We start from the raw sequence: 27428 nt of genomic DNA, 5'->3' as shown, positions 1-27428 counted from the left end.
TGAAATAAGGTAAATCCCAATTGACAGTGCTTGAATAGAAATATTGAGGAAAGGTTGAAGTTCAGAACCTTTAAAGAAAAGATTATTTCTGTTGCAACCTGCAAAAATGAGAATTCACCGGTATCTGAAATTAACCTCAAGAGGACCAGGACATAGAGACAATAAAATGTCTTCAATCACTGCATAGATTTGAAAAACCAACCTAGATTCTTCATTGAAAGATATAAATCACAAGCAGTTTAAAACCATTTTTAAAGAAGTAAAGGAATAGTTTACATGAAGCTTTTCCATCTAAAACATGAAAGACTGTTAAGATGGGCTATGCTGTTCTTAAGGTATTCAATAACACACCTTTCCATCACTATATAAATTACTTCTGCCTAAACTTCTAGTCCATCCAGTGATTCTTGACACAATTCATAATTCTTAATCCTGAAATAGAAACAATTCAAAACCTAATGCTATAGATTGGAACTAGATTGGGGCAGTTTCGCTGTAGACACTCATGTTACATTAAATTATGAATGATAAAGGCACACAAAATAGTAATAGAAAAACAGTATAGTAAGAATTGGGTTTTGCCATCTCTCAATGTTGCCCATTTTACAAGACTGTGATGTACTTTGGATTCAGTATAGAAGGGCTGCTTTGCAATACTGAGAGCACAAGTGCAGCGTTTATTTATGCACATTAAAGCATGTGCTTTGAGGACCACACAGTACAACAGAGACCTCCCAAAAACAGCTGCACAATCCTGTAAAATGATGCAGCTGCTTTAATTAGCTACACAGTGGCTTTAGATTCACATTCCCAGTTTCCAAGTGACTGAACACAAAGTATTATGAAGTCCTATTATTTTCTATAAGGAAATTAGAATGACCATTGCGATTTTTACAATCAAGTTGTTAACAACCTCCCAGAAAAGCTAGTTTTTCATCGATATATACATAAACTATTACATAAACGTTTGTAGCCTATTCTCTATAGAAAATAAGATTGATAGACCATTAAAAAGATCTTCTCTTTTAAACAATAATATCAATTCATGAAATTATTTTAAGGTTTTTTTGCAACAGCCTCATAATGAAAGATGAGATTATGTCCAATTTTTCCCCCTGGGAAAAAAAAAACAAGAATTGGAAAGGACACAAAATCCTGAATTGAAAGGTTTCTGATCAGGAAAAAATATTATCAACATATTGCTAACGCAGGCTAAATCTAACACTTTGGAAAAATTATGCTGGCCCCAGCATGTACATGGATGAAATATATTTCCTTCACCATAGCAGAATGGAACAGATTGGAGGCAATTTTCACTGATTTCTTCTATCATGAAATCTATATATCCTAAAATTTGCTCCAGAGATTTGGGGAGCCTGTGGACCAATGGCAGAAGAACTGCACAGAATCAGTGAAGAATACTTCTCATTTTCTATGAATAACATTTTGAGCTGAATAAGACTCCTGGGATGCATGCAGCAACTGAAAAAAGAAAACACAGAATTCAATACACTGAAATTTAAAGACACATTTTTAAAGCAGCTATAGGACTGCAATGGGATATCATCTTTAAATGAATTTGAAATATATAATGATAAGACAATGTCATGATTAGAGTTCCTCAAAACAATGTTTTCAGCACATTACAAAGCAACTGTGTTTCTGAAAATATAAACTGAAAGATGAAAAATACATGGAATTTTAAATGCAGAAGTCCTTAAGTTCAGTCTCAAGATTTTTTATATTTTTATTTTAAAAAGGGCATTTACTGATTTTGAACCATTCTGTTCCCAAGCCTTAGTCCTAATTTACAGATCTTTTCATCCTGGAAAATAGACCCACTAATTAAAGTAATAATGCCTGAAGCACTTTTCTATTACATTGTATGCCTCTCTCTTCTTTCTGGAATTTTTTTGGCCATCAAAAGCACAGAATTTTCCAAAAAACCTACACATTCTTCAAATATGTTTATGTACTAACACTAAACCCAAATTTTAAATGTTCATATAATTACTATTAAAACTGATGTTATATATTTTACTTTTTAAGTCAATAAGATGAATTCAGAAATCTTGATAGTCCATTAAAATGTAGACTAGCTGAATGTAAATGCTTGATATAGATACTGCTAACGCTTCTAGACAAAGTGGGCATTGCAATTAGATGCAACTGGCAATCAATCTCTGGCTTTTTATTTTGTCAGGGTGACCTTTAGCACTCCTAAACTTCTTTAGTCTAAAGATATATTTTCCCTCAAAATACATAATTGTTTCAACATTTGCGTACAAAATCTGTGGACTTCAGTATTGTTGCAAGCTATTTGAATCAACTTTAGATCTTGTTTCAGATTGTAACATTGTGTCATAAACAGCCAAATTATGCTCTCAGATTCATAGTATATTGCTAGGCCAAACGTAAGAATTTAATTTAGCAGAAATCTTAACGATCTGGTAATCTTTCCTAAAGGAATAAACCTTTGATATAAATATTGCAACTCACAAATTGAAACTCAGGATAGGTAACATAAGCATCAAACCAAGTGCAAAACAACAACAAAAATAAATATAAATATTAAAAAGTATAATGTGAGATAAAGATGTACTTCAGGGACGAGAATTTGAACTCATGGGCTTAACATTATTCTGTTATTGTTGCATTTGAGACTAAAATTCACAGGAATCACTATATATTAACCTTTAACGTTCTTGGGAGTAACGGACTGTTGATATGTGTTCTCAAGAAAAGGAGAAGATAAGTTTTTGAGCAATATGGGCAAAGTATTTGGAGTCATTCTGTTTATAATTATAACACAATTTTCAGTTCTTTTCCCCCTTTATTTCACCCCTTTTTTTATTCCTCTGCTTATTAATTTTGTGTTAATCCTTTAATGCCGTTATATGCATTTGTATTAGTTTGTATAATACAAACTAATATAATGACAAGAAAAAACAAGATAAATTTATTTTTTTTAATGTTATTTTCATTGGGATAATATCATAATAAATCCCAGTGTACTTAATGGGATTTTTACCTTCTCTGCATATGACTAGGATTTGCATTATGAGATGAACACAGTTTAAGAGGACCAAACTTAGTCTTATTTAAATTGTATTTTTAATCATTTACCTCAAAAACGTTTCCTTATTTTTTCTTTACAATCTGCTTTCATAGTTTTAATTGCCATGATACAATTAGTCAAACATTAAGGAACAAGCATAAGATATAAACTGTTATTTAAAATCCAAGTTTTCAGTTAATTTTGACAAGGAAAATGTTGTACAAGTGATTGTTCTAAACTAATGTACTGAAAGTTAAAACAAAATACAATACAACCCAAGAGTAGGAGATAGACAGCCTGGTCTTTTAAAGGTTTTAGATCATAACTCCAACAATGTTTTGCTACTGGCTACTTTGGCTAAAGACAATTGTGAAATATGAAATAGTTGGAAGGCTTTCAGATGTTTAGTTTTATTTTTTTTAAAGAATCAGTTGTAAACATTTTACTAGTATATATATGTAATCTTGCTACCATGTTCTTTTTCAATACAAACCAATAGTAGTTTAATATAAAGCTGAAAATCAAAGCCAAATGTTCTGCAATACATTGGGATGATATGCCTTTTTATTTTTTTTTAAAGAATCAGTTGTAAACATTTTACTAGTATATATATGTAATCTTGCTACCATGTTCTTTTTCAATACAAACCAATAGTAGTTTAATATAACCCTGAAAATCAAAGCCAAATGTTCTGCAATACATTGGGATGATATGCCTTCATATAATGGCCATGACTTATGTCATTTGTGTTGCTAATGATGGCTCTTGCATATATAATTCTATTATACTTTTATAAATCAGCATTTGGATAAACGATTTTGAACCATTAATATATTTTCCTGGTTAAAATTCTCTGAGATGTTCTTAATAAGAGTCTTAGATAATGAATTTGGGCAAACTCTGGAACAGTCTTTACAGTATTATCATTCTCATTAATTTTCAAAACTACCCACTGTGTTGAGATGATCGTCATGGGCCTAAGAATTCAATTTACTAAATATTTTTGCATATATTTCAACATTTAAGTAACAGATGTTTACATCTTAAGTTTGAATTTCGGTACTGGTTAAATATTTACTATAATGCCCTAATTTATTTTACAATCTTCATCTCACTTTTTCAGACCTGAAACTTAACTTTACTATTCTCATTAACTATAGACAAAATAACAAAATCTGTATTTAGTAAATATAGCTAATATTATTATTTTGAAAAATAGTTTAGTAGAATTATTTTCAGAGGAGTTAATGAAGATTGTTCGAGTTCCACTTTAAAGTGTCATTCCTTTTGTTATCTTCAAAGACTATTTGTTTCCCAATTGTTTCATTCCTTTAGTGTTCTAATATCAGAGCAATAAGTATTTCATTACTAGTTTATCTGTCCAGAGGCTTGAGAAGCAGTAACAATTAACCCTCCCTTCACAGTGATTGATACAGGCTTTGCTTTCAATTTGTTCCACTACACAGATCATGAAATTCTGAATGCGATCATCCTTATTGACCTGTATCTTATTGCCGTTATTGACAAATTGCTACATATATATATATATAAAATCTCATAGCAATTTATATACAAAAACATACAAAGTATATACACACACATACATAAATATACGTTCAGTATAAAATGATTCTATCTAAAACAAAATTTTTAAATATCTTTGCTTATAGATAGTCCTCAACTTACCACAGTTCGTTTAATGACTATTCCAAGTTACAACGGCACTGAAAAAAAGTGGGCCATTTTTCATACTTATGACCATTGCAGCATCCCCATGGTCACATGATCAGAATTCAGACACTTGGCAACCAGTTCATATTTGCTGAATGTTGCTGTGTCCCACGGTTATGTGATCACTTTTGCCACTTTCTGACAAGCAAAATCAACAGGGAAGCCAGATTCACTTAGCAACCCTATTACTCATTTATCAACTATGGTGATTCACTTAACAACTGTGGCAAGAAAGGTCAGTTAACAATATCTCACTTAACAATAGAAATTTGGGGCTCAATTGTGGTCATAAGTCGAGGACTGCCTGTATTTTCTTTGAGCATGGTATTTGTCAGATAGCAAGACAATCCATTATTTGATTTTACAACAAAAAAGTATATGCTTACATCTGACCAAAAATGTATTGTTTTTGCAATTCTTTTCCATCAGTAATTTAAATACCGTTTCCCCCAAAATAAGACCTCCCCTGATAATAAGCCCAATTGGGCTTTTGAGCGCATGGCAATAAGGCCAAGCGCTTATTTCAGGGTTCAAAAAAAATATAAGACAAGGTCTTATTTTCAGGGAAACATGGAATATCTCCTAAGCAATATGAAGAAAATTGCCAGTGGAGGATTGAAACTTTATATAAAAGTTATTTAAAACAATTTTTCCTATTCTTGTAAAACATCAAAGAATACTAAATTTCTTCTGATGGTAGAAAGGTTCTTTTAAATCAACACATTAAGTATAATTCACTTTCTCTGGATAGGACTATTAATCTAAAGTCTTAACTTGACTTTTCTCTTATTTTGTGTTAACAAAGATCAATGGCAAATTAAACAATTTTATTTTTTATTTTATTTTAATTTAATTTGTATACCGTCCTTCTCCCAAAGGGACTCAGTAACAATAACTTCTGTGCTGTCTCCTGATTATCTCCTCCTTTGATAATCAAAAACAGAAGTACAGAAGGCTCAGCACTATACCAGCAAATATTCCATGTGCTGCTCCATGTTGATACAACACATTCTCCCTTCACTGCAGTCATAAATTCCTTCTGAGATAATAGCAGATTGAACTTTATCAGATACCTTCACAAAAAGCTGCACACTCCATAATTTAATTAGATTCTCTACCCCATGATTCTATTCATTTTCTAGAGGACCTGGGCATATTGGAATCTGGAAGACATACAAGAATCTTTAGGAGAAGCAAAGCAAGAAAACAAGCAGACATTCACTTGTATAATGAAGTTTGCAGGTGTACCACAATTTTTTGCAACAATACATCTGGTCGACAGGAGATTCCACAATGGTTGGTGTCAATCTTCTACTGTTACAAAACTGAGTAAGGAGGAACAACTTACTACGTAAAACTAGAGCAATTTTACCAAATCACATGGACTACAAATATTATTCAAACATTCCTCCCCAAAAAATTATGTTAGGAATAGTGGTCTAATATGCCTGAAGGATACTTAGAAAGATAAAGTATATATAACTAGATAGACAGACATGAAAGAATCTCAATAGTTGTCTAATCCAATGCCACACTTTTTGCAGGAAATCCACTATTACAGCAAATTTGATTTATGACCATTGGCCTGTGATCCACAGGGATCTAGAAAACTTTATTTCAGTCTTTAAGTGTATTATTTTTATAGTTTTAAAAAATGATAACATCCAATCAAATCAATTTATAACTTTATTGTTTTACTTTTGATATCTTCACGCTCCACATGTATTCCAAAAGTATTTAAAATTTGGATGTAATACATTTTTAGTCCCAATTTTATTTTAATTATTAGGAGACAACATGCAGAACAGAAAAAATGGCAAAAAAATAAACAGACATACATTTGTGTTTAAAACATTACATCACATATTTTATTGGAAAGCAAAGAAATGCCTGTACCAACAATTCACATTAGTTTTATAATTAATGGAATAGAAAACTAATCACTAGCAGAGTATTTATCTTCTTTATAAAAGTTCCAAAATTTATTAATTGGAATCTCTATAATCTAAAATACCATAGGGAAAGTTTCACAAAACAAAATTTCACAATTAAAAAATACCTAAAATGTCACACATTTTGAGAATAGTGTTTTGAGGAACCAAGCATAGAATACTATATAACAAGATACTTTATGGATGGCTGAATCATGTGAACGTATTAGTCATGATGTTGAACTCAAATTGTACATTATTTTTAACTACAATCATGTGCAAGGAACAAAAACTGCAGGCATTATAAGAAATTAAATTTAAGAAAATGTACATTCTAAAATCAGGAGAACATATATGTTTACATTTCAAGCAACTTTCTATATACTTCTTCAATGTACACTATTAAGTAGTCATATATTAAAATGCACAATTACCCAGGCAACAGTAAGATTAAAGAAGTGAACTTCTCTGATAACTCTCATACTACAGTCAATGTCAAAGAAAAATATTACAGAAAAGTTTTGAAGGTAAAGAAGGCGTCAAGGCATAGTCAATTTCATTCCTCTAATCTGGAAAACAATTCACAGCTGTAATAAAAAAGTACTGTATTATTTCACTTTCACCAGAGAAATTTTTAAATTAATTGTACAAGTGGGGGGGGGAGCTGTTCACAGAAATTCCTGAGATTCTTATCAGCATACTGTTCAAATGAAGAGCACTTTAATCAGTAGAGGAATCCTCACATTTCTAATGTCTTGCTGAGCATTCTGCAGGTTAGAGCAGCAGCTGGTAGAGGTCATATATCTTTTGTGAGTATCCCAAAAAGGCTCACTGCCAGACTGTTAAATTATGAATAAGCAATGAACAAAAGAATGCAGATACGATAGTGACAAGATAATCCAAGCAAATTTATCTATGACAAATTTCACAGGATTAACAAATTACATTTTCACAGAACAATACAAACCTGCAAAAATGATGAGCTTATTTTTCCTTAAAACCATCAGTCCAAAAAAAAAAAAAAAAAACCATCCAAATTCACTGCATGCATTTAAAATTAATTGAACATACAGCTCAATAGTATGCATGTTTTCTTCAGAGTAAATCCAACTCAGTTCAATATACCTAATAGTTGTGCCAAGGACTGTAGCCATAATTAATGAAAGAGAAGGGATTAAGTTTCTTTTCTTCAAGCAAAATAACACATTTAATGCATGGAATGCTTTATTTGCAGATTATGTAGTACAATACTTTAAAACTGCTGGTTTCTCTTTTAAAGGACGTGTTTTACAATTAATACCACTACATTTATTTTCAAGGTAAAATTGTTATATTTTAATCATTTATATAATTAACATAATCAGAAATATTTAAAGCTTTTATTACAAAAGAAGTTGTAATATATTCTCCAAGAATTTTTTTTTTAATTTAAAACTTATCGAAAGCTTAGGGAATTTATTGATTAAATTATTGATTAAATTTATTAAATAATCATCTGGAAACTTCCTATTGTTGACAATAGTCACTGGCTAGGTATTATTAACTGAACTTGGTAAGTGATCTATAGTCTATCTGGCTGGAAACTCGAAAATTACAGATATACGGAGAAAAAATTCAGCCCAATCTGATTCTAATCATTCATGACTAAAATGCACATAAGACTAATTATACCAGATGTGGATACAAGTTTGGAAGTGTAACCATCTGAGAGAATTGCAATGCTGACTTCACTGGGCATCAAAGCATACCTTGAGTTTCTTAGCTCCTGATCCAGCAAGCAGTAGTACGGCTCTGGAAATCATTTGAAAGATGACCAAGGCAAACATACAAGCCTTGAAAAAACCCCAGCTCTTTTAATAAATGCTTCATTTCCCTGCATCCTACATAGTGCCTCCTTCAAACAACTGTGTAGACCTAAAATACATATAGAGCTAGATCTATAGATAACACTCTCTTGGTGAGTGTGAAGCTTTAAAAAAAATATTCCAGAGATAATTGTCTTTTAGATACGCATCCCGCTACTCTGCAACATTTCAGAGTCCATTGTGTAAGGTGGCCACAGACTTCACTGCATGACTCCAGTATTTGATGCTGAAATGTACCTATCTTTCTCAGTCTTAAGATCTCAAATATAAAATGTATTTTGCAAGAATCTAAACCAGTTGGGAAAGTCATATATTGCCTGGAAATTATGGATGTACAAATCCCAGAAGCATTAGATCAGGGAAGAATAATGTATATCAATTCTGATTACATGCCAATCAATTATGGCGCTAAATGGACTCAATTTTGACTTTAAGATATAACTTTTTATTATTTTTTTCAATCTGAACCTGCTTCATAAAAATATCTTTGCAATTATTTTTCCATCATGCAATTTAGAAAACACAGCCTAGAATATGACAACCTACAAACCAGTGTTGGGAAATTGCAAATTTATAAGAATTTATGATTTAGCCATTATATGACTAACTTTCTATGTATTTGGAGTGTGTATCCGTGTATATCTGTGTATCCATATGCAGCAGAAATACTAATAATTAATAATAATAGAAATGGGAACTAAGCAAGGTCCATACTTTCAACAGCACAGCTTCTATCTGCAAAGCATCAGATGTATTTGACCATATTGGCTAAGAATTGTGTAATTTGTAGTTTTATTGTATCGTATTTGGATAGGACTAGATTGCAAAGGATGAAGCAGACCACAGCTATGCATTTCAGTGATGCAATATACAATTTAAGAATTGTAAGAATTGTAGGAATTGTAAGAATAAGAATAATCCAAACAAAGCTGTGCTGTTGTAAATTTCATATCACCTGTGAAGTAAGCACCAACAATAATCTGAAAATGCCTGAGAAAATAGTTAATTCTAAGAGCTTTATTGGTGCTCACATTTCTGTCAAGAGAAAACTATATTACTGCAGGAAAATCTATGGGGCCCATGTCCTGTCTTATGAAAAACACTGCTTGATCTTATTTTTATTTATTATTATTGAATGAACAAAGACACTTTTCTGTTGATACATACCCTTAAAGAGGTTTCTGCAAGAACAAAATAGTGAAGGAATTCTTTTCTTTTCCTGGGAAGTTTTTTTTTTTTAATTCGAAGGAAATCATACATAACATCTTCAGGAATTTTTGAAGGACTGAATATCTGCACTTCTTGTTACCTGCAGCAGCTGGAATGTAACTTTAATCTCTCCTCTTAACTGTGTATTTTCTGCCAACATCAGAGATGGAGATTATTAAAACTTCTGCAATAGCATACAGTATCTTAGATCATTTCAGCATCCCTTTCTTCGCACTGTGCATGTTAATCAAATTCCTCTGGTTTTATCTACAGTGTTTGCATGGTTTCGCACACATGCAGTTCAGAAAGCCTCTGCACACATGTACATTTGAATCCCATGAGAATCTAGATTACAAACAAGAAGTTTGAAACTAAAAAAACGCTTAAGAGCTAATATATAAAAGAGAAAACAATTATCCTCGAAAACTTACTTTTATTTTTCTGTATTCTTATGTTTTTACCTTTTTCATTCAAGCACTTTAACCATTAATTTTAATAATTATAGAAATTTAGTGACATATTTACACACCCATGTTAATTTACAATATAAAAACATGTTTGCCAAGCAGTAATCATAAAAAATGCCAATATTAAAATTAACATCTAATTAATATTTTAATGCACTCTTTTAAACTTCAAATGCAAGTGTTTTAATATAATCAATTATTCACTAAGTCAACCAAAATGCAGAAGGAAGAAACATAATCTAGGCTTACATGAAAATTTATGCTTTATTAAATATAGAAAATGATGAAAAAAATGTGTGATTAACTATTTTTCAAGTTTATGAGCAATTCTTTGTTTTTTACCAAGCCTCAATTCATCTGTAAAGTTTTTTTAAAAATCTCTCTGCGAACCACTGGTTTTTATAGTTATATAGAATTGAAGGGTAATAGCCAACTCGGTATCCAGTTATATTTTTTCACAAATAGGATCAGCCACTTTGTGCTATTATAAAGGTGAAGGGATAAACAACACACTCTACAAAAGTCTTTTTTTTTATCTTTACATCCAACATTGTAAAGATTCAGTTGTTCAGCCCTTGGCAGTGACCCACACCTTGACCTATAAAGTCTATTACCTACAAGTGTTTGAATATCCTGTTTTTCACTCAACAGAGCTGCAAAGTTGTTTTTTAGGTAGAGAAATACTTTTATTCCAAACTTATCAATTTACTGAGTGTCTATATAAAACCCTAACTGAAATGGGTAATTTAATAACGAACTAAGTTATCTGAAATAAAATGAGCATTAATCCATAATGAAGTTGATCAACAAATCATCAAAAGTGGAAAATGAGGTAGCAAAAATTACTAATTTGAATAAAGTGCAGAATCACTTGGTTTACTTCTTTAAAACATATTAGACATTACCTGGCTAAAGGTGAACAACAAAGGTACAGCTTTCTCCCTGCAAATCACAATTGGTTGGCAAAATTTCAAAACCACTTGGAAAGAAAAATCTGTCTTATTCCATTGGATAACCTCGCACAAGGTATTTTTTTCCACAGCCAATGCATCTGATATTATCATTACTTCCAGTTCTCAATTGCAGAGCTAATGTACCCTGTATACACCCTTATTATTGCTCCTCAGCCACTGTTATAGAAAAGCACTGACCTGGGACTGGACTTGCCAGGGAAAAGATTATCATATTAATTTCTAGCTTGTAATCACCATTATCATAATCTAGAGCCCCTCTGAAAAAAGGCAGTTTCCTACATTTTCGAATACAATACTGCAGGATGCACGCATTGGCTTGGAAAATTTACAATGCTATATCATCTAGCTAATTGATAAATGTCTGGTTACATGGCTTCTCTGCTAAACCTTTATTTCACTGCATCTTTTCATGGTATGCAGTTTGTGTGAATACCATCTTTCAAACCTGAATGGAGATTTTTAAAGTATTCAGTTTTATAAAAAACTATCAATACAGGTAGCCTTTGATTTACAACCATTTTTTAGCAACTGTTCAAAGTTAAAATGGCACTTTAAAAAAGTGATTTATGACCGTTTTTCAGACTTACGAGTTGAGTCGTAAGTTACGACCATTGTAGCATCCCCAGTCATATGATCAAAATTTGGACGCTTGACAACTGGTTCATATTTTTGATGATTTGCAGTTCCCAGGATCATGTGATCAACATTTGCAACCTTCTGACAAGCAAAGTCAATGGGGAAGCTAGATTCATTTAATAATCATGTTACTAACTTAACAACTGCAGTGATTCACTTAACAACTGTGGCAAGAAAGGTTGTAAAATGGGGCAAAATTCACTTAACCACTTCTTGTTTAGTAACTACTTTGGTTAGCGATCATTCACAAATACAACAGTAAAAAACAGTAATAAAAATGTAATTTTCCAATAATATGCAACCAAATTTCATGCATCTGACCACAAAAACCTTCAGTATGAAACTGATTAAGGTCTGGTCAGTTTCAGGCAGCAGCTGGCTGAAAGTTCTAATCAACTAATCAAGGTCACAGAGCTGAGCTTGTTAACTACTGGTTAGCACTTTTTAGGGAAGTCCTGCACTGAGGAGAAAAGCAGCTCAGAAAGAAATAGTTTAAGCAATTTTTCCAACCTGCGAGGAAGCAAAATAAAAGAAAAGTAACTGTTAGGCACAAGACACTATACAAGAGGATTTTATCTGAATGAAATGGCAGCAACCAGTGATCTTTGCAGTGTTTTTTCTATCATGTATTCACTTAACAACTATGTTGCTTAATGACCAAGTTGTTATAACAAAGCACAGTCACTAAAGAGAGAGTGGAGTCCTCTAAGTTATATAAAAGCGGTTTACCCATAAGTCAACTGCAAATTACTGTACTGTACTGTATTACTGGGAAGTTATATTTCATATACATTTCTCAAGTCTCTGTGTAATTTGTCGAAACAAATTACAAATTTATTAAATCTAAGATCAGAGAAAAATAAACAACTTATCTAAAATAGGCACAAATATGATAAAATCAGCAAATATTTTCAAACAAACAAGAATTTCTAGAACAAATCTTCTGCAGATCTTGGTAGGAAATGAGACTCTCCTCATCACTGAAATTAAGACTCTATACTTATTAAGAGGCCTATTTTGCTAAGAAATGTACTTTAAATCATATGGCAAATGGCTAAGGGGCTACCGTATTTTTCGGAGTATAAGACGCACCAGAGTATAAAACGCACCTTAGTTTTCGGGGCGAAAAATAAGAAAAAAGCTGATTGGCAGGTGGATCAGCCTCTCAGAATACCCGGGAGGTGAATTTTAGCAACAGGTTCCTTTGTTGTGAGCTCTGTGCCTTGCTTTTTCTTTGCTTTTTTTCCTGCCTCTGAAACTTCTGAAACTCTGTTTCAGAAAAAAACTTTTTTTCCTGCCTCTGAAAGCCTCCAAAACAGAGCTTCAGAAAAAAAGCCTCTGAAGCTGTTTGGGGGCTTTCTTTTCTGAAGCTTCATTTCTGATGCTTTTTTCAGCCTCTGAAACCTCCGTTTGAGAAGCTGGGTGGGACTACATTCGAAGTATAAGATATACCCAGATTTTCACCCTCTTTTGGGGGGGGGGAAAGGTGCGTCTTATACTCCCAAAAATACTGTAGATAGGTTTAGCCTAATTAAGAGAAGGCTCAGGGGAGACATAACAGCAGTTTTCCAATAAAGGTAGTCCTCAACTTACGACCACAATTGAGCCCAAAATTTATGTTAAGTGATAAATTATGTTACGTGAGTTTTAACCCACTTTATGACTTTTCTTGCCACATTTCTAAGTGAATCACTGAAGTTGTCAAATTAGTAACAGTTGTTAAGTGAAGATGGTTTCCCCATTGTCTTTACTTGTCAGAAGGTTGCAAAATTACCCCAGGAACCGTCATAAATATGAACCAGTTGTCCAGCATCCAAATGTAAATCATGTGACTATGGGGATGCTGCAAGTCATAAGCGTGAAAAATGGTCATAAGTCATTTTTTTTAATGTCATTGTAACTTCGAATGATCATTAAACAAACTGTTGTAAGTCAAGGGCTACCTGTACTTGAAGGGCTATCACAGGGAAGAGGGTCTTGTTTTGCCTCCCAGAATTGTGGGTGCTCCACTGCTAGAGGTTTTCAAGAAAAGATTGGACAACCATTCATCTAGGATGGCATAAGTACTCTTTTGGGCAGTATAAGGACTCCTGTTTGGGACTAGAAGACCTACAAGATCCCTTCCAGCCATATGATTCTAAACCAGAGACTATTGTCATTTGATTAATAAAGAGACTATTCTAGTCGCCACAGGCACTAAAGCAACATAATGGAATACTATCATTTCCTAAAGAAATGGACATTACCCAGGTAACAGTAGGGAAATTCTGTTTGTTGAAAAATGGATTATCTTGATATTATAATTCTTTTTTTTTCATTTTGGAAAAGAAAATAACTAATACAATGCAGAAACACAATTTACTTCTGCATCAACTTTTCCTACTATGTATTTTCAGCTCTAGCTAATATATCAAATGACTGAATAAATTCTTTATTATGGCCAAAGGCCAGCAATGTTTTAATGTTTTGATTTCAGCAGTGAAACCTGCCTCTTTATAAACACAGAACTGCAATCAATTGTGACCATCAAAGAGGAGGACATACAGTACATTCCTGTTGGATTGGGTTCTTTGTTCTGTATCCCCCTCTCATACACCTCTTGTTGCGTTCCTGAAGGCTGAATAGCTGTACTACAGATTTTATAAAAGCACCTAGCAAGGTTGTATAGAAGGAGATATAAAAATAATTTCAAGTGCAACAGTTAGACCCCTCTATACATATGACTTTAATCTGCATTTATTCACAAAGATCATGATTTCTTCAAGGTAAGCATAAGGGTGGATCTGATTTAAATCGAGTTGATTTAAATCACAATTTAAATCACTAGTAAAAAAGCTTGATTTAAATCAATTCGATTTAAACCATAATTTTTAAGAGCAACTGTCGTCTCTGCTACTCCTTTGACCCACTGTTGACTCACCGATAGTCCCAGTGTTGCAGAATATACAGCCTCATGCTACATAACTAAGCTCCATTTCATGCTGAATAAACTAAATTATTTTTGTATCTTAAACAGAAAACTATGTTACGATAGATTTTTAGCCCAAAAGTTTTTTATTAAAATCAATTCGATAAAAATCAAAAAAATCCGATTTAAATCAAAAAAGTCTGATTTTTTTGATTTTTTTTTAAAAAAAATCATTGATTTTTATCCACCCTGGTAAGCAATATTATGCAGAACAACAAAAGAGTTAAACACAGTATGTTAGAGTGTGCACAGCATTACTACGTGAGACAACCCAGGAGCAATAACAGCAAACAGATATTTGTAATAAATAGTGGTTTTATCTACAAAAGAATATATACTATACATACATATACTATAGGCAGAAGTCAAACAATCAGTAAATTACAGCAAGGAAAAACACAGGGCGTGCGAGAGAGAGAGAGAGAGAGAGAGAGAGAGAGAGAGAGAGAGACCCTAACAGGGTCTCCTCTTATTATACAGGCTCTTAAAGTAAGGTGACCAGACGTCCCGCTTTTGGCGGGACAGTCCCGCTTTTGAGCAATTTGTCCCGCGTCCCGCGGCATTTTAAAAAAGTCCCGATTTTTCATTCTGCCTCCTGAGTCCCGGCTGCCTCCTGAGTCCCCGCTGATGGCTAGAGGGAAAAAAAACAGTTTAAACTCTTGCCGCGGGGCTTCAAAGGGCCGACCTACAGCTGATGAGTGTTAAAAAAAAATGAGTAGACCCATGCCTGCAAAAATAGAAAAAACAGCTCCTACAGCTTCCGCTAGGTTAATTAGCTGCAAAAAGTTCCTGGAGCAGATTTTTTTCCCCCTAGCTATGCTGAAAACAAAGGCGAAAGCGAAAGTAAAGCTGCAACGTGACAAAATGAGGCAGAGAGAGATTTCTTTCTTTTTCTTTTTCTTTTTCCTCACCAAAAAAGGTAGGTGCAAAACTGCAAACAATGGGAAATTTAGGGCAAAAGAGGAGAGTTCAAGATTTTAAAACACAAAAGAAAAAAAGCTCTATTTAACTAGGGAATTGTAATAATTGAGATACTATTAATAATTGTATATTGTGTTGAAAGCAGAAATGGTTAAGTTGTGCTTTGGAGGAATATATGGGGGAAATTATTTGGTTTATTATTATTGGTAAATATAATTAATTGATTTGTAAGAAATTGGATTGCATGGAAATAATTGGAATATTCATGTTCATATTGATTAATATACAAAAAAGATAGTTATATAACTAATTGATTTATATTAAAATGTTGAATAATATTGTTTTTTTAAAAAAATAGATGAGGAATAAATATGGCAAAAAGGAAATATAGAAATTGTAAATTCAATTGAAATGACTAAACGCTGTTTAAATTTGTGAACCAGCCAAATATTCTGTTCAAAGAAAATACATTGTATGTTTGTATGTGTGTTTCTAATTATTGCTATTTATTCATATTTGTTCTCTTTTATTCTTTAAAGTTTAACAATTCATTCTTTATCTTAATATCTTTATATTTGCTTGGGGTTGGCTTTCTTCCCTTTCATCTTTTTTATTGTACAGCAATCTTTCTCCTCAAACCTACCACCTCTCTCTTTTCTTTCCTTCTTACTTTCTCTTCCCCCCCACCCTCTTTTTCTCCTCCCTACTTCCTCTTCCTTTCTCCTTCTCCTCCTCTCTCCCCCCCTCTTACCCTCACTCCTACTCTAATTTCCATTCCTTCATCCCTCTCTATTGCTGTATCCTTTAATGCATATGGACTACTCAGAGGGCTGAAAAGTTATTTTTGACTGGTCCTCACACTTTTGACCAGTCCTTGAACTTACGACTGTCCTCACATTTTACATTTTTGCCCTATCTTGTCATCATGGTGAAGAGAAGCAGTTGTGAAATGAGTGACATGGTTGTTAAGAATGCTGCATGGGCATAAATGTGAGGATGGTCATAAGTGTGAGGACCAGTCAAAAGTGCGAGGACCTTTCATTGAAAGTTATATAGAAATAGAAATGTATGAATTGTGAAGAGGGAAAAAATTATAGGGGGTTTGAGGGGTTCAAGTTTTTATAAAAAAAAGGGGGGGATTTTGATGGGATTATATTCTGTGGAAGTCAGGGGGGGAGGGTTAGGGGGGGTTTGGGGGGGTTAGGGTGGGGGTGGGGGGGGTGGGGTGGGGGGGGGAAAAAGTGGGGTGAAAATGTAATTGTAAAACTTTTGCAATAAAAAAAAAAAAAGAAAAAAGTGCGAGGACCTGTCAGAAATGACTTTTTTCAGCCCTCTGGTTAGTCCTTTTGTGCATATGGACTACTCAGAGGGCTGAAAAAGTTATTTTTGACTGGTCCTCACACTTTTGACCAGTCCTCGAACTTACAACTGTCCTCACATTTTACATTTTTGCCCTATCTTGTCATCATGGTGAAGAGAAGCAGTTGTGAAATGAGTGACATGGTTGTTAAGAATGCTGCACGGGCATAAATGTGAGGATGGTCATAAGTGTGAGGACCAGTCAAAAGTGTGAGGACCTGTCAGAAATGACTTTTCAGCCCTCTGAGTAGTCCCTATACACATAGCCATGGCCACCCGGTCACATGACCAGCTAGCCACGCCCACCCAGTCACATGGCCTCCAAGCCACGCCCACACAATAAGCCACGCCCACAATGGTGTCCTTCTTACCAATGTTAAAATCTGTTCACCTTACCCTATACACATAGCCATGGCCACCCGGTCACATGACCAGCTAGCCACGCCCACCCAGTCACATGATGAGCTAGCCACGCCCACAAAATAAGCCACGCCCACAATGTCCCTCTTTACCAATGTTAAAATCTGGTCACCTTAACTTAAAGGGATAACAGCCAAAAACCTTGCTGACTCATTCCCATCATTACATCAGTGCATCATTGTAGCAGCTGGTCAGCTCTTAAATCATTACCCTGACACAGAAATCAAAGAAGTGAAATGCAAGGATAAGAAATATAGTTAAATCTAGAAAATACCAACTCCACTAAACTTTGCTGTATCCTTCTATCTTTGCAAACCATCCTTGCTTCCACCATCCCCATAAGGCTTCATAGTTTGCCTTTCTTCCTTTAAAATTCATACCCTTCTTTGAGAATCTCATCTCTTTAACAGATGTTGTGACATGTGACCCTAAAACGGGCAGGCTCCATCAGGGTCATATCTTCAGAACTATGTGTACATGTAGCCCTTGTCTTATAACCAGTTGTTTAACAACCATTCAAAGTTATGACAGACCTCCCTAGAGCTACTTAGGACCCATTTTGGGAGTTATAACAATTGCACACACACACACACACACACACACAATAGGGAAAATAATTTCACTTAACAACTGCTGTATTAACTTAACTGTCCTAAATTTAGCTGTCCTAAAAACCAGTAGTAACTTCAAATCTGGTGCCGTGATGCAACTTACAATCACAATTCCAGAACAATTACAGTCATTAGTCAAAGATTACCTGTATGAATTTATTTCTCCTTCTTTGCCACTTGTCAGTACAATGGGAGGGAGGGGTGTTTTTTTTTAAAAAAAAAAAAATACCTTGTTTAACTAAGATGATGTAATAAAATACTGCCTGAAACCCAAACTGCTTTCCTTTACTATGTTAAAAAGTAGAGAGGTTTTTTTTTTCAGCTGTAGGTCAAATCTGGTAAACCCCAGAGTGCCATGGCACTTTCCTGAAATCACTGATACTTTCTTCCACACTGATCCATATCGGTGCTTCTCAACCTGCATTTCAGGGAACCTATGAGCTGCAATACCACATCTGGCCAAACAAACCTGGATGCAAGAACTAATTACAATTTGGCTGAATTAGTACTTAGATATTTAATAGAATATTTAATAGAATAATAGAATTTCAACAAGGAAATAATATGATATATGTAATAATATAAAAGGAAGTAGCCAATGGCAACTCACTGTCATATTATTTCCACAAAAACTACTGGTTGCTTTTAGATACTTAACAGAAGTCTAGTTTAACTCAAGGTTAATTTTTCTCAGTAAAAATCAAAATCTTGATTTTGTGCAGCATACAACCAGTAAAATTGTTACTGATATTGTAATTTTTCACAAACCTTTTAATCTACTTCCATAAGATGTAAATTATTAATTTATAAACAGGTAATCCTTGACATACAACAGTTCATTTAGCGACTGTTTGAAATTACACTGAAAAAAGTGACTTATGACGTAAGTTTTTCACACTTACACAGCATCCCCATGGTCACGTAATCAAAATTTAGACACTTGGCAACTCACTCATATTTATGATGGCTACAGTGTCCCAGGGTCATGTGATCAACTTTTGTGATCTTCGGACAAGCAAAGTCAAGGGGAAAGCCAGATTCACTTAACAACTATGCAGTGGTGAAATCCAAAATTTTTTACTACCGGTTCTGTGGGCGTGGTGTGGTATGGCTTGGTGGGCGTGGCAAGGGAAGGATATTGCAAAATCTCCATTCCCACCCCCCTCCAGGGGAAGGATACTGCAAAATCTCCATTCCCAACCTACTCATGGGGGAAGGATATTGCAAAATCTCCATTCCCACCACACTCTGGGACCAGTGAGAGGTGGTATCTCCAAACTACTCAAAATTTCTGCTGCCGGTTCTCCGAACTGCTCAAAATTTCTGCTACCTATTCTCCAGAACCTGTCAGAACCTACTGGATTTCACCCCTGCAACTATGGCAAGAAAGGTTGTAAAATGGAGCAAATTTCACTTAACAAATGTCTCTCTTAGCAACAAAAATGTTGGGCTCAACTGTATAAATTGAGGTTTACCGGTAATTTATCCTGGAATAAGCCTTCCATTGCAACTGCTCTGTAGAAGAGCTTTCCCACTCAGATATCTATCTGCAGAGTTCTCAGCTTGCTATCCTGTTTTCCCCTCCCTGCCCCCGGGCTTGAAGCTAAGTTGATTGTGTGGGGAGAGGGATCTCCTTTTTAGTGGTGGTGTTTTTTTTGGGTTTACTTCATGCTACATATTGCATGTGCCGTTGTTTTTTACTACATGCTATATGTTGCTTCTTTTGTATTTCATTATGGTGTTATTTTTTAAGTCTCCCAGTGTGGGTTTGTGGGCTTGTGTGTGTTTGTGTGTGTGTGTATGTGTGTGTGTGTTTCTGTTTCTCTCTCTCTCTCTCTCTCTCTCTCTCTCTCTCTCTCTCTCTCTCTCTGTGTGTGTGTGTGTGTGTGTGTGTGTGTGTGTGTGTATGCATGTATGAGTACGTAGAAACTTGTCAATTAATGTTAAATTCTTCAAATTATATATGCCAAGAATTTGGGATCATTTCATGTTTTGGAATCCACACAAATATACGCTCAGCATCCAGAATTCAGCCCAAACAAGGAAGTTTGATGTAGCACAAGCGTCTATGGATAAAGTGTTATCTTCATCCAGCAATTATATACTTGGATACAGAGAAAAAAAAATCAAAACACTCGGACCATCTGGAATTAGCCATTCCTTTGTTCAAGCATGTCCATTTATAGGACAGCAATAGAACCAGGAGGCTGAAATATCTCCCAATGGTTTGAATTACCATAATTTTCCCATCTGTGTTACCTTTCATCAATCTCCTTAACATTGGAAATGCCCAAGTTAAAAGTTGTGTTAAGAGAATATACCAATAAATGAAAAAAATAGCTTTGATGATTGTTCTTCCAAAATAATCCTATTCGCTGCTTCTTCATATGAAAATTAGTATTAATCAAGAAATATTAACTATTTATGATCAGAGGCATAAAATTAGATCCCTTTTGTTTTATTAAGTAACTAACGCTCCCCACTCCCAGCAAAAAGACAACCAAAACTGCACAGGTATATTACTATACAACATTATCTTGTTAAATCACTGTAAGAAAATCATTTTGTGTACAATTCAGATAATTAAATGATTATATAGATGCATTATTTTAAAACAAAACCAAATGAATTTACAAAGCTCAGATGGGTCATACCCAGAGATTACTTCTTGACTAAGATAGCTGTTCACATATGAGTCCAAACTTCGATTTTAACATGCTGTGTACACATTCAGACCTCAAGTACTTTCTCATCTCTCATCTACCATGCCATGAAGAGAAGAAGAATTTGCTTCTGTTTCAAGCAAGTTACAATGACATACTGCATCTGAACCTGAATAAGCTACAGCTAATATTAAGAAAACAAATTAAACCATAATTGGAAGTGGGTTTTTTCTGAAATATAGTTAATACTAATCAAAACTGAGTGAGATTCAGATATGAAGATTGCAATGGAATAAGAATAGAAGTCTTGTCATAGACACTTTGGAAAAGAGAGAAGCAACCATACTTATTCCTATAACATTAAACTGTGTCTTATTGTTAAAGCCAAATTCATCCAGTAAGGCACAAATTGATGCCAAACTGTCCATTTGATGAAAACAGACCATGAGACTTAACTGATAAAAGAAAGATGAAAAGAATTCACAGACAATTATCAATTCTTACCCAACCACTCTTTCATGTCAGAACCTGTGACAGAACAGTATAGTATGAGCCTTTTCTTCACTACACAGAGTTCAGTTAATCTGGGATACACTGCAAACATTTAATGATTTGAGGAAGGTCAATATACTTAATTCCGATTATGCAACACCATGTTTGAAGGGGAAGAAATCAGAAGTATTCTGAATTAGTTCTGAAAGACCTCAGGGCATTGCTAATCATTAGTTGCGTTAAGGAAAATAACTGATTCAGTATCATATAAATGAGATTCTATATAAAAATGAGATCAGCGTGACCTTTGTTACATAACATAATTAAGATGCTCAAAGACCCTTTAAATTAAGGGAATTCTTTGTATTTTTCTAACATCCAAATTAAAGCAATTTTATATATATATAAAATTTAGTTTTTACTAAATAACAACAGTAAAATTGCTATTTATTTTCACAGGAAATGTATATCAATTGTAAAGATAATACTACTGCTGGCATATCCTTCAGCATAATACACAAGCATACCTTAAATTATTAATGAATACCTCAGTTCTAAACCATGTTAAAATAAAGGACACAGGAGATAGTTTGTTCTATAGGTAGTTGATAGAAAGCAAGAACTACCAAAAACAAAAAGGTGGCATGTGGCTTTTATACAGAAAAAGTAATTTTAGTAATCGGCAACAATTTTCATATATATTCTTTATTAATCCTTACTCCTGCAAATATGGCATTATAATACATTGTGACTACTGTATCACGATTTACAAGACACTCAGTATCTTAAGGTGCCTCACTCTAAGAAGAATTTATGACAAAGCAAAATAGCTACAAATTCTTTTACACAAAGTTGGAAGGCAATCACAGAAAAAGTTAATGTAAAATTATTTTTTTAAAAAATCCTACCCCCCTCAAACTGAGATTTTTCTAGAGAAACCTAAAACATTAAGTTCTAGTGTCTGATATACCCCAATTAATTAGCTGAAGACTATCTACAAGTAAATATGCTAAAGAATGCTTTATAAAAAGAAAGCTTGTATTTTAAGACTGAGCTTGTTCAAACACTTCATAGGATCTCTTATAAAATATTCAACCAAAGCATTTAAACAAATACTGGGTCTTACCAAAATTATTGCCAAGCACCTTTATAAAATTTGTGAAAATTTCAAATATTTCAAAAATGCCTTTCCTATTTAAAGCCACTAATTTAAAATATTATTCATAGTATTGATACTCTGAACTTTTAGCAAGGTATTGATAATATATTGTACTCAAATATAAATGAACAGAAAATAACAAACCAGCATCACAATAACAGTATTTAAGTAGATTTAATTATATAGCTTAATGAAGTGAAGCATTAAGTGCAACAGAAGTACTGTGATAACACTCTCATAGGAAAGTCCAAAATATATTGGCTTGTTCATTATTTCATGCAGGATGCAATGCAACAGCTTAAGTGTTGGATCTAATGTGTTATATGCAGTATTGTACTCACAACAGGTGAGATGCTGGTTACGATATATATTAAGCAAAACATGCATGTGGTTGAAAACTATAGAACAAAACATTAAAACATACTTAGTTCATTACTTGTTGAAACATACTTAATACTCTGATATGAACATCAAACAAGATATTTCATTAGCCTACAATACAACAAATCAAATACGGAGGGATAATATTTCAAGCTATTAATATTACTGCTACTACTAATCCATAAATCAGGAATCAGAAATATTGTGGTAATGGGGAGGCTCTGTTTAATAAAGGTCATTATAACTCCTAGCTTCACAGCTATAAGATGTAATATCCTCTCTGGTACCTCTATGATATGCCCATGCATTACTGTTCTTGTTGACAGTCTGTTGCCTTGGAAATATTTCATTATTTCAGTTTTTCCATTTGTAGACCCTTGGCCTTGTGATATGAAGGCCACCCTATTTCATATTTTCGATTATCATTTAAGCAATCTTCTGGAGCTATTTATATAAAAGCAAGTGTTAGACAATGCATATCATCATTTATCATTGCTGTGTTTAAGCATATACTGTAGAAAGAAATACCAAAAAATGAACAGAGCTTTGTTCCACTTACTTTACAACAGAAGCACAGCAATAGGCTTTACAAATCACTACAGACGTATCTTATGCATTACATTTGTGTCTATTTAAAGCACATTCCTATGCATATCTACTAAAAATGAGCCCCACTGAATTCAATGGTGATTACTTCCAGGTGATTGTGTATAAGATTCAGTTCCTAAAATATAACCAGAAAACTGTGTAACATTCAAAACTGTTTGTTAACACAATGTATTTTAACATGAAAAATACATTAAAGTCAAGCCCATCAGTTTGTTCTCCCCCAAAATAATAGTTTGAATATTAACTACAGCTACTAAACATCAAAGTTTTAAAGACTACCTTACCAACTACAGTCTGTTAGTATTTATAAAAGTTTAATATATTTGACTTCTATTCAACCATTATACTATTAATGTATAATAACTAAATCATAAGAATATTAAAAATCTGCCTGTCTTTTAAGCAAGCACTGCATGCTAGTTTTATTATCTGAAGAATATAATTTATTTCAATAAGATGTGCATCACTCATACATGTTTGCACACATGTAAATCTGTCATTTCAATTCAAAAAGCGTGCACAAAATTGTTACCTTAATCCCTATTACAATTTGCAGATTTAAAAAACAAACCGAGAGTAGTTTTAATTAATACGGTACTAAAATATAAAGTGTACATTAAGAAAATAGTGATCATTTAATCTATTGAAATATAATTATATTCTTCAAAGCACTATGAAGCAGCAACAGTTTGACATACCATGTCTTATTCAAGCCCCTGAAATAATTCATGTATAATTTCAACATAAACTAGTTGGAGCACAATAAGCAGTGACAATAACTTAGGCCTCGGGGCATAAAACAATCTGGACACCAGGGCAAGCTTGGGTTATTGGTCTTTCATGAATTAAAGTTACCCCCACCACTACCCGTTGAAATTATTACTCATTCCACTCCCTACACAGGATAAAACTACTCTGATCCAACCTTTAAGATGACAGCATCAGAGCTGAACAAGAATATGTTATTAAAGGGCATTAAATTAAATACAGTATATCCTCCTACAACTTCAATCAGAATTTCAGACCAAGTGTTATTTAGTACAGCTCTCAAGTGAAGCAGAATAACAAATTGCACACTTTGATTTACCTTCTTCGAATGCCAAATGGAGACAGGTGATAAAGAAAGCACTCATGCACAGGCTATGAAGTTTCCCCTAGAAATTAATTCTATCTTCAAGATTCCTATCTCAGAAAAATTCCCAAAATGGCACACAAATATGCCTCTGCTGCAGAGATTACTGAAGCTGTCCCAGCAAACATACTTATTACTAATATAGTACTAGGCTCATAAAGAATATACAACTCTCTGGTTTGGAGCTGTGGTAAGGTAAAGACAGACACTGTATACCAGCAGTTATGTACAGTATTAGCTTTCTTTCCCTTTGAGATGTATAGCTTTACATACAGGATAACAGCACTCCTCTATAATGAATGGTAATGTACATACGCTTTTCAGTCACTGGAAGACACTGAAAGTTCATAGGAAAGGAGTAATAAAGTGACTTTAAATAAACCTAATTCCTAAACTCTATAAATATTGCCAATATTTCCAACCTGACTGTGCAAATGTTACTGGGAGTTGTGAAATGCAACAGTTTATACCATCAATGAAGCAATAAGTACAGGATGAACAAAAGTGAAATAGAGGTATTTGGATTGAGATACCTTACGGAAAACTGAATCACCTCAAATCCAAAATACCAGCTCTGTTGCTATAGATTACCCATGCAGATAAGGATTCTCTTGCAGGCTCACGCAAATTTAAATTCACTCCCTTCGAGATGCTGCTAAAAGCTGGTTGTTGCACTCTCTAAGTATTTAAAAGCTACAGTACTTTTTCCTAATCTATCAGCCTTGTAATGTGTGGACATGTTATATGTTTTTTAAAAATAGATTTTAAAATAGGAAGTTTTGTATCTTAAGTAGCATGTGCATCAATTCTGAGTTATTGAACAGAATTAGCTACGCTAAAAGTGAGCACAAGGGATGACAAACACTGTATGCATACTGATCTTTCCCCATATGAAATTGAGCCTCATTTGGTAAACATCAGGTGAACTTTTTAAAGTATGCAACTTGTTAGCCTTCTTTACAACGGTGTTCCACTCCAGCTATCATGTTCCTTAATCTCCATGCAATCTATATGCCATCACCAATTGTTTCCTATTATGTCCTACAAATTTGATCCCATTCTCCTTATTAGCCATCTACTTTGGGATGGGAGACCTCCGGAGGAGATTCAATCCTATCTGGATCAAAGGCTCTAAGGCAGAAGACTTCCTGATTCCTAACTCCACTTCTAGAAGGATTGAGTATAATTATCCATAAAGTACTTTGCACATGCTTAGATCAGGTGCCATAGGTATTAAGCCCTGGCAAATCCTATCTCAAATTAATTGACATTACATTGCAAGAAAGTTCAACTGCCTTGATAAGGAAACCCACATGTGTTTTTTAAAAGCTTTTTCACAGCTCAAACTGCTATTCCTTCACACTTCCATTGTTTCCAGTGGCTCCTCCAGAGGTTTCCGTTACTTTCAATGGGCCAGGCTACCATTTGTCTCTTCCTCAAGGGTTCCAGGTAGCATCCTTCTCTAAAGATGCACTTCAAGTTTGCCTAACGCGACAGCTGCAAGCATCTCACCAACTCTAGAACCGAACGGGAACAACAATAAAAAGTATATCGGATGGCGGGAGGGGAAGACGAAAGCAAGAAACCTTTATAACGAGCCCACCGGCCCTACTTCCTTTCACAGCAAACTCTTTCTTATGACTAAGCTTCTCCCGGGCAATAAGTAAGTTCAGGGTTAAACCCGGACGATTCCAAAAGGGGACTGGGGGGGGGAGAAAGGGAGGGTGGATTATACACGCGAGGCCGGAGAGTTGTTGCTGAGCTTGAACTAAAACTTGCGCCAGCAGTTTGAGTGGAGTCCCAGCAAGCTCCTCTCCCCTCTTTCGGCCTAGCTGCACGAGCCCAGCCACTCTCTCCACTAAGCAACGCCGGGCCTGGTTAAACGCTGTTTTCCTCTCACGCGCTCCCCCGCCCCCTTTTGCTCCGTTCCAACCTGCCGTGGGTCCTCCCTCCCCCATTTGTCGAGACCCATCCAGCCGAAAAGTTGCCTCCCGGGAATTCCGCCCCACCCCCTCCCTCCCCCCCCTCCCCACCCGTGCGCTCAGCCAGACACCGACGACTCCTCCGATGTGGGGAGGTACAGGCTCCCTCCTGATGCTGCTGCTGCTGCTGCTAAGGGGCGAGCCTAGCAAGTGTTGTGGATCCGGCAGCAGCAGTAGCAACAGCAGTAGTCGCCGCCGCCGCGAAACGTGCATGCACCACGAGAAACTCCCGAGACCCAGCAGCGCGAGCGGGTCCGTGGCCACCCCTCCCTCCGCTTTTCCCTTTCCCGGACATGGAAGCCAAGCAAACCAGACCCAAGGTGGCGAGCGGCGGCGGCGGTAGTGACGGCGGCGTCCCAGACCCAGGAAGGCACTGCTGCCTCGGGTTCAATAGAGAGAAAGTGTTACCGTTCTCGCCTCGAAGGATCCTGCTGAAAGCTTGGCTTGGTGGGCGCCATCTTCCTGGGCTTTTTTTTTTCCCTTTCCTCTCTCCCTTACTTTTCCCCCTCCTTGTGTTGCTGTGTGGTGTTGTGTCTAGCGGCGGCGGCGGCGGCGGCCCTGCTTAGACAGGCAGGAGGAGGAAAAGTAGTGAGGCCAATGCATTGCGGGCTCCCGCTCCCCGGCGCAGCAGTCCTGCCGCAGGTTGCTTCGCTTAGCTAGGCGCTGCTGCTGCCGCTGCCGCTGCTCTGACCGCAGCCGTCCATAAGCCGAGGAGCGGAGAGAGCCTAGGCTCCGCTGCCTCCGAAGACATACCAAGCCCGGCGACGAGTGGCCGGCCGCAGCTGAGTGAGAAAGCGCGCAGCCCCGGTGGGCAGCCCGGCCATTGGCATCGCCCGGCAGGTGTGACTAGGCACACGGAG

General features: G+C 35.3%; 1 protein-coding gene across 1 annotated transcript in view; it reads right to left on the bottom strand.

Annotated features, from left to right (window-relative positions):
- The window catches only part of NPAS3 (neuronal PAS domain protein 3), a 745489-nt gene extending 718370 nt beyond the window's left edge, over positions 1-27119 (bottom strand). Inside the window, exon 1 of the mRNA XM_070931372.1 lies at positions 26977-27119. Within this exon, the coding sequence (XP_070787473.1) occupies positions 26977-27026 (50 nt within the window). The 5' untranslated portion in view covers positions 27027-27119. The remainder of the gene's footprint in view (positions 1-26976) is intronic.
- Between the last annotated feature and the right edge of the window lie 309 nt (positions 27120-27428).

Source organism: Pituophis catenifer, unplaced genomic scaffold (assembly GCF_029215685.1).
Source record: "Pituophis catenifer annectens isolate HBS135680 unplaced genomic scaffold, rPitCat1.0.hap2 SCAF_1, whole genome shotgun sequence".
Taxonomy (NCBI): Eukaryota; Metazoa; Chordata; class Lepidosauria; order Squamata; family Colubridae; genus Pituophis; species Pituophis catenifer.
Note: the sequence above shows the minus strand (reverse complement) of the source record. Positions and strands in the feature narration are given on the sequence as shown.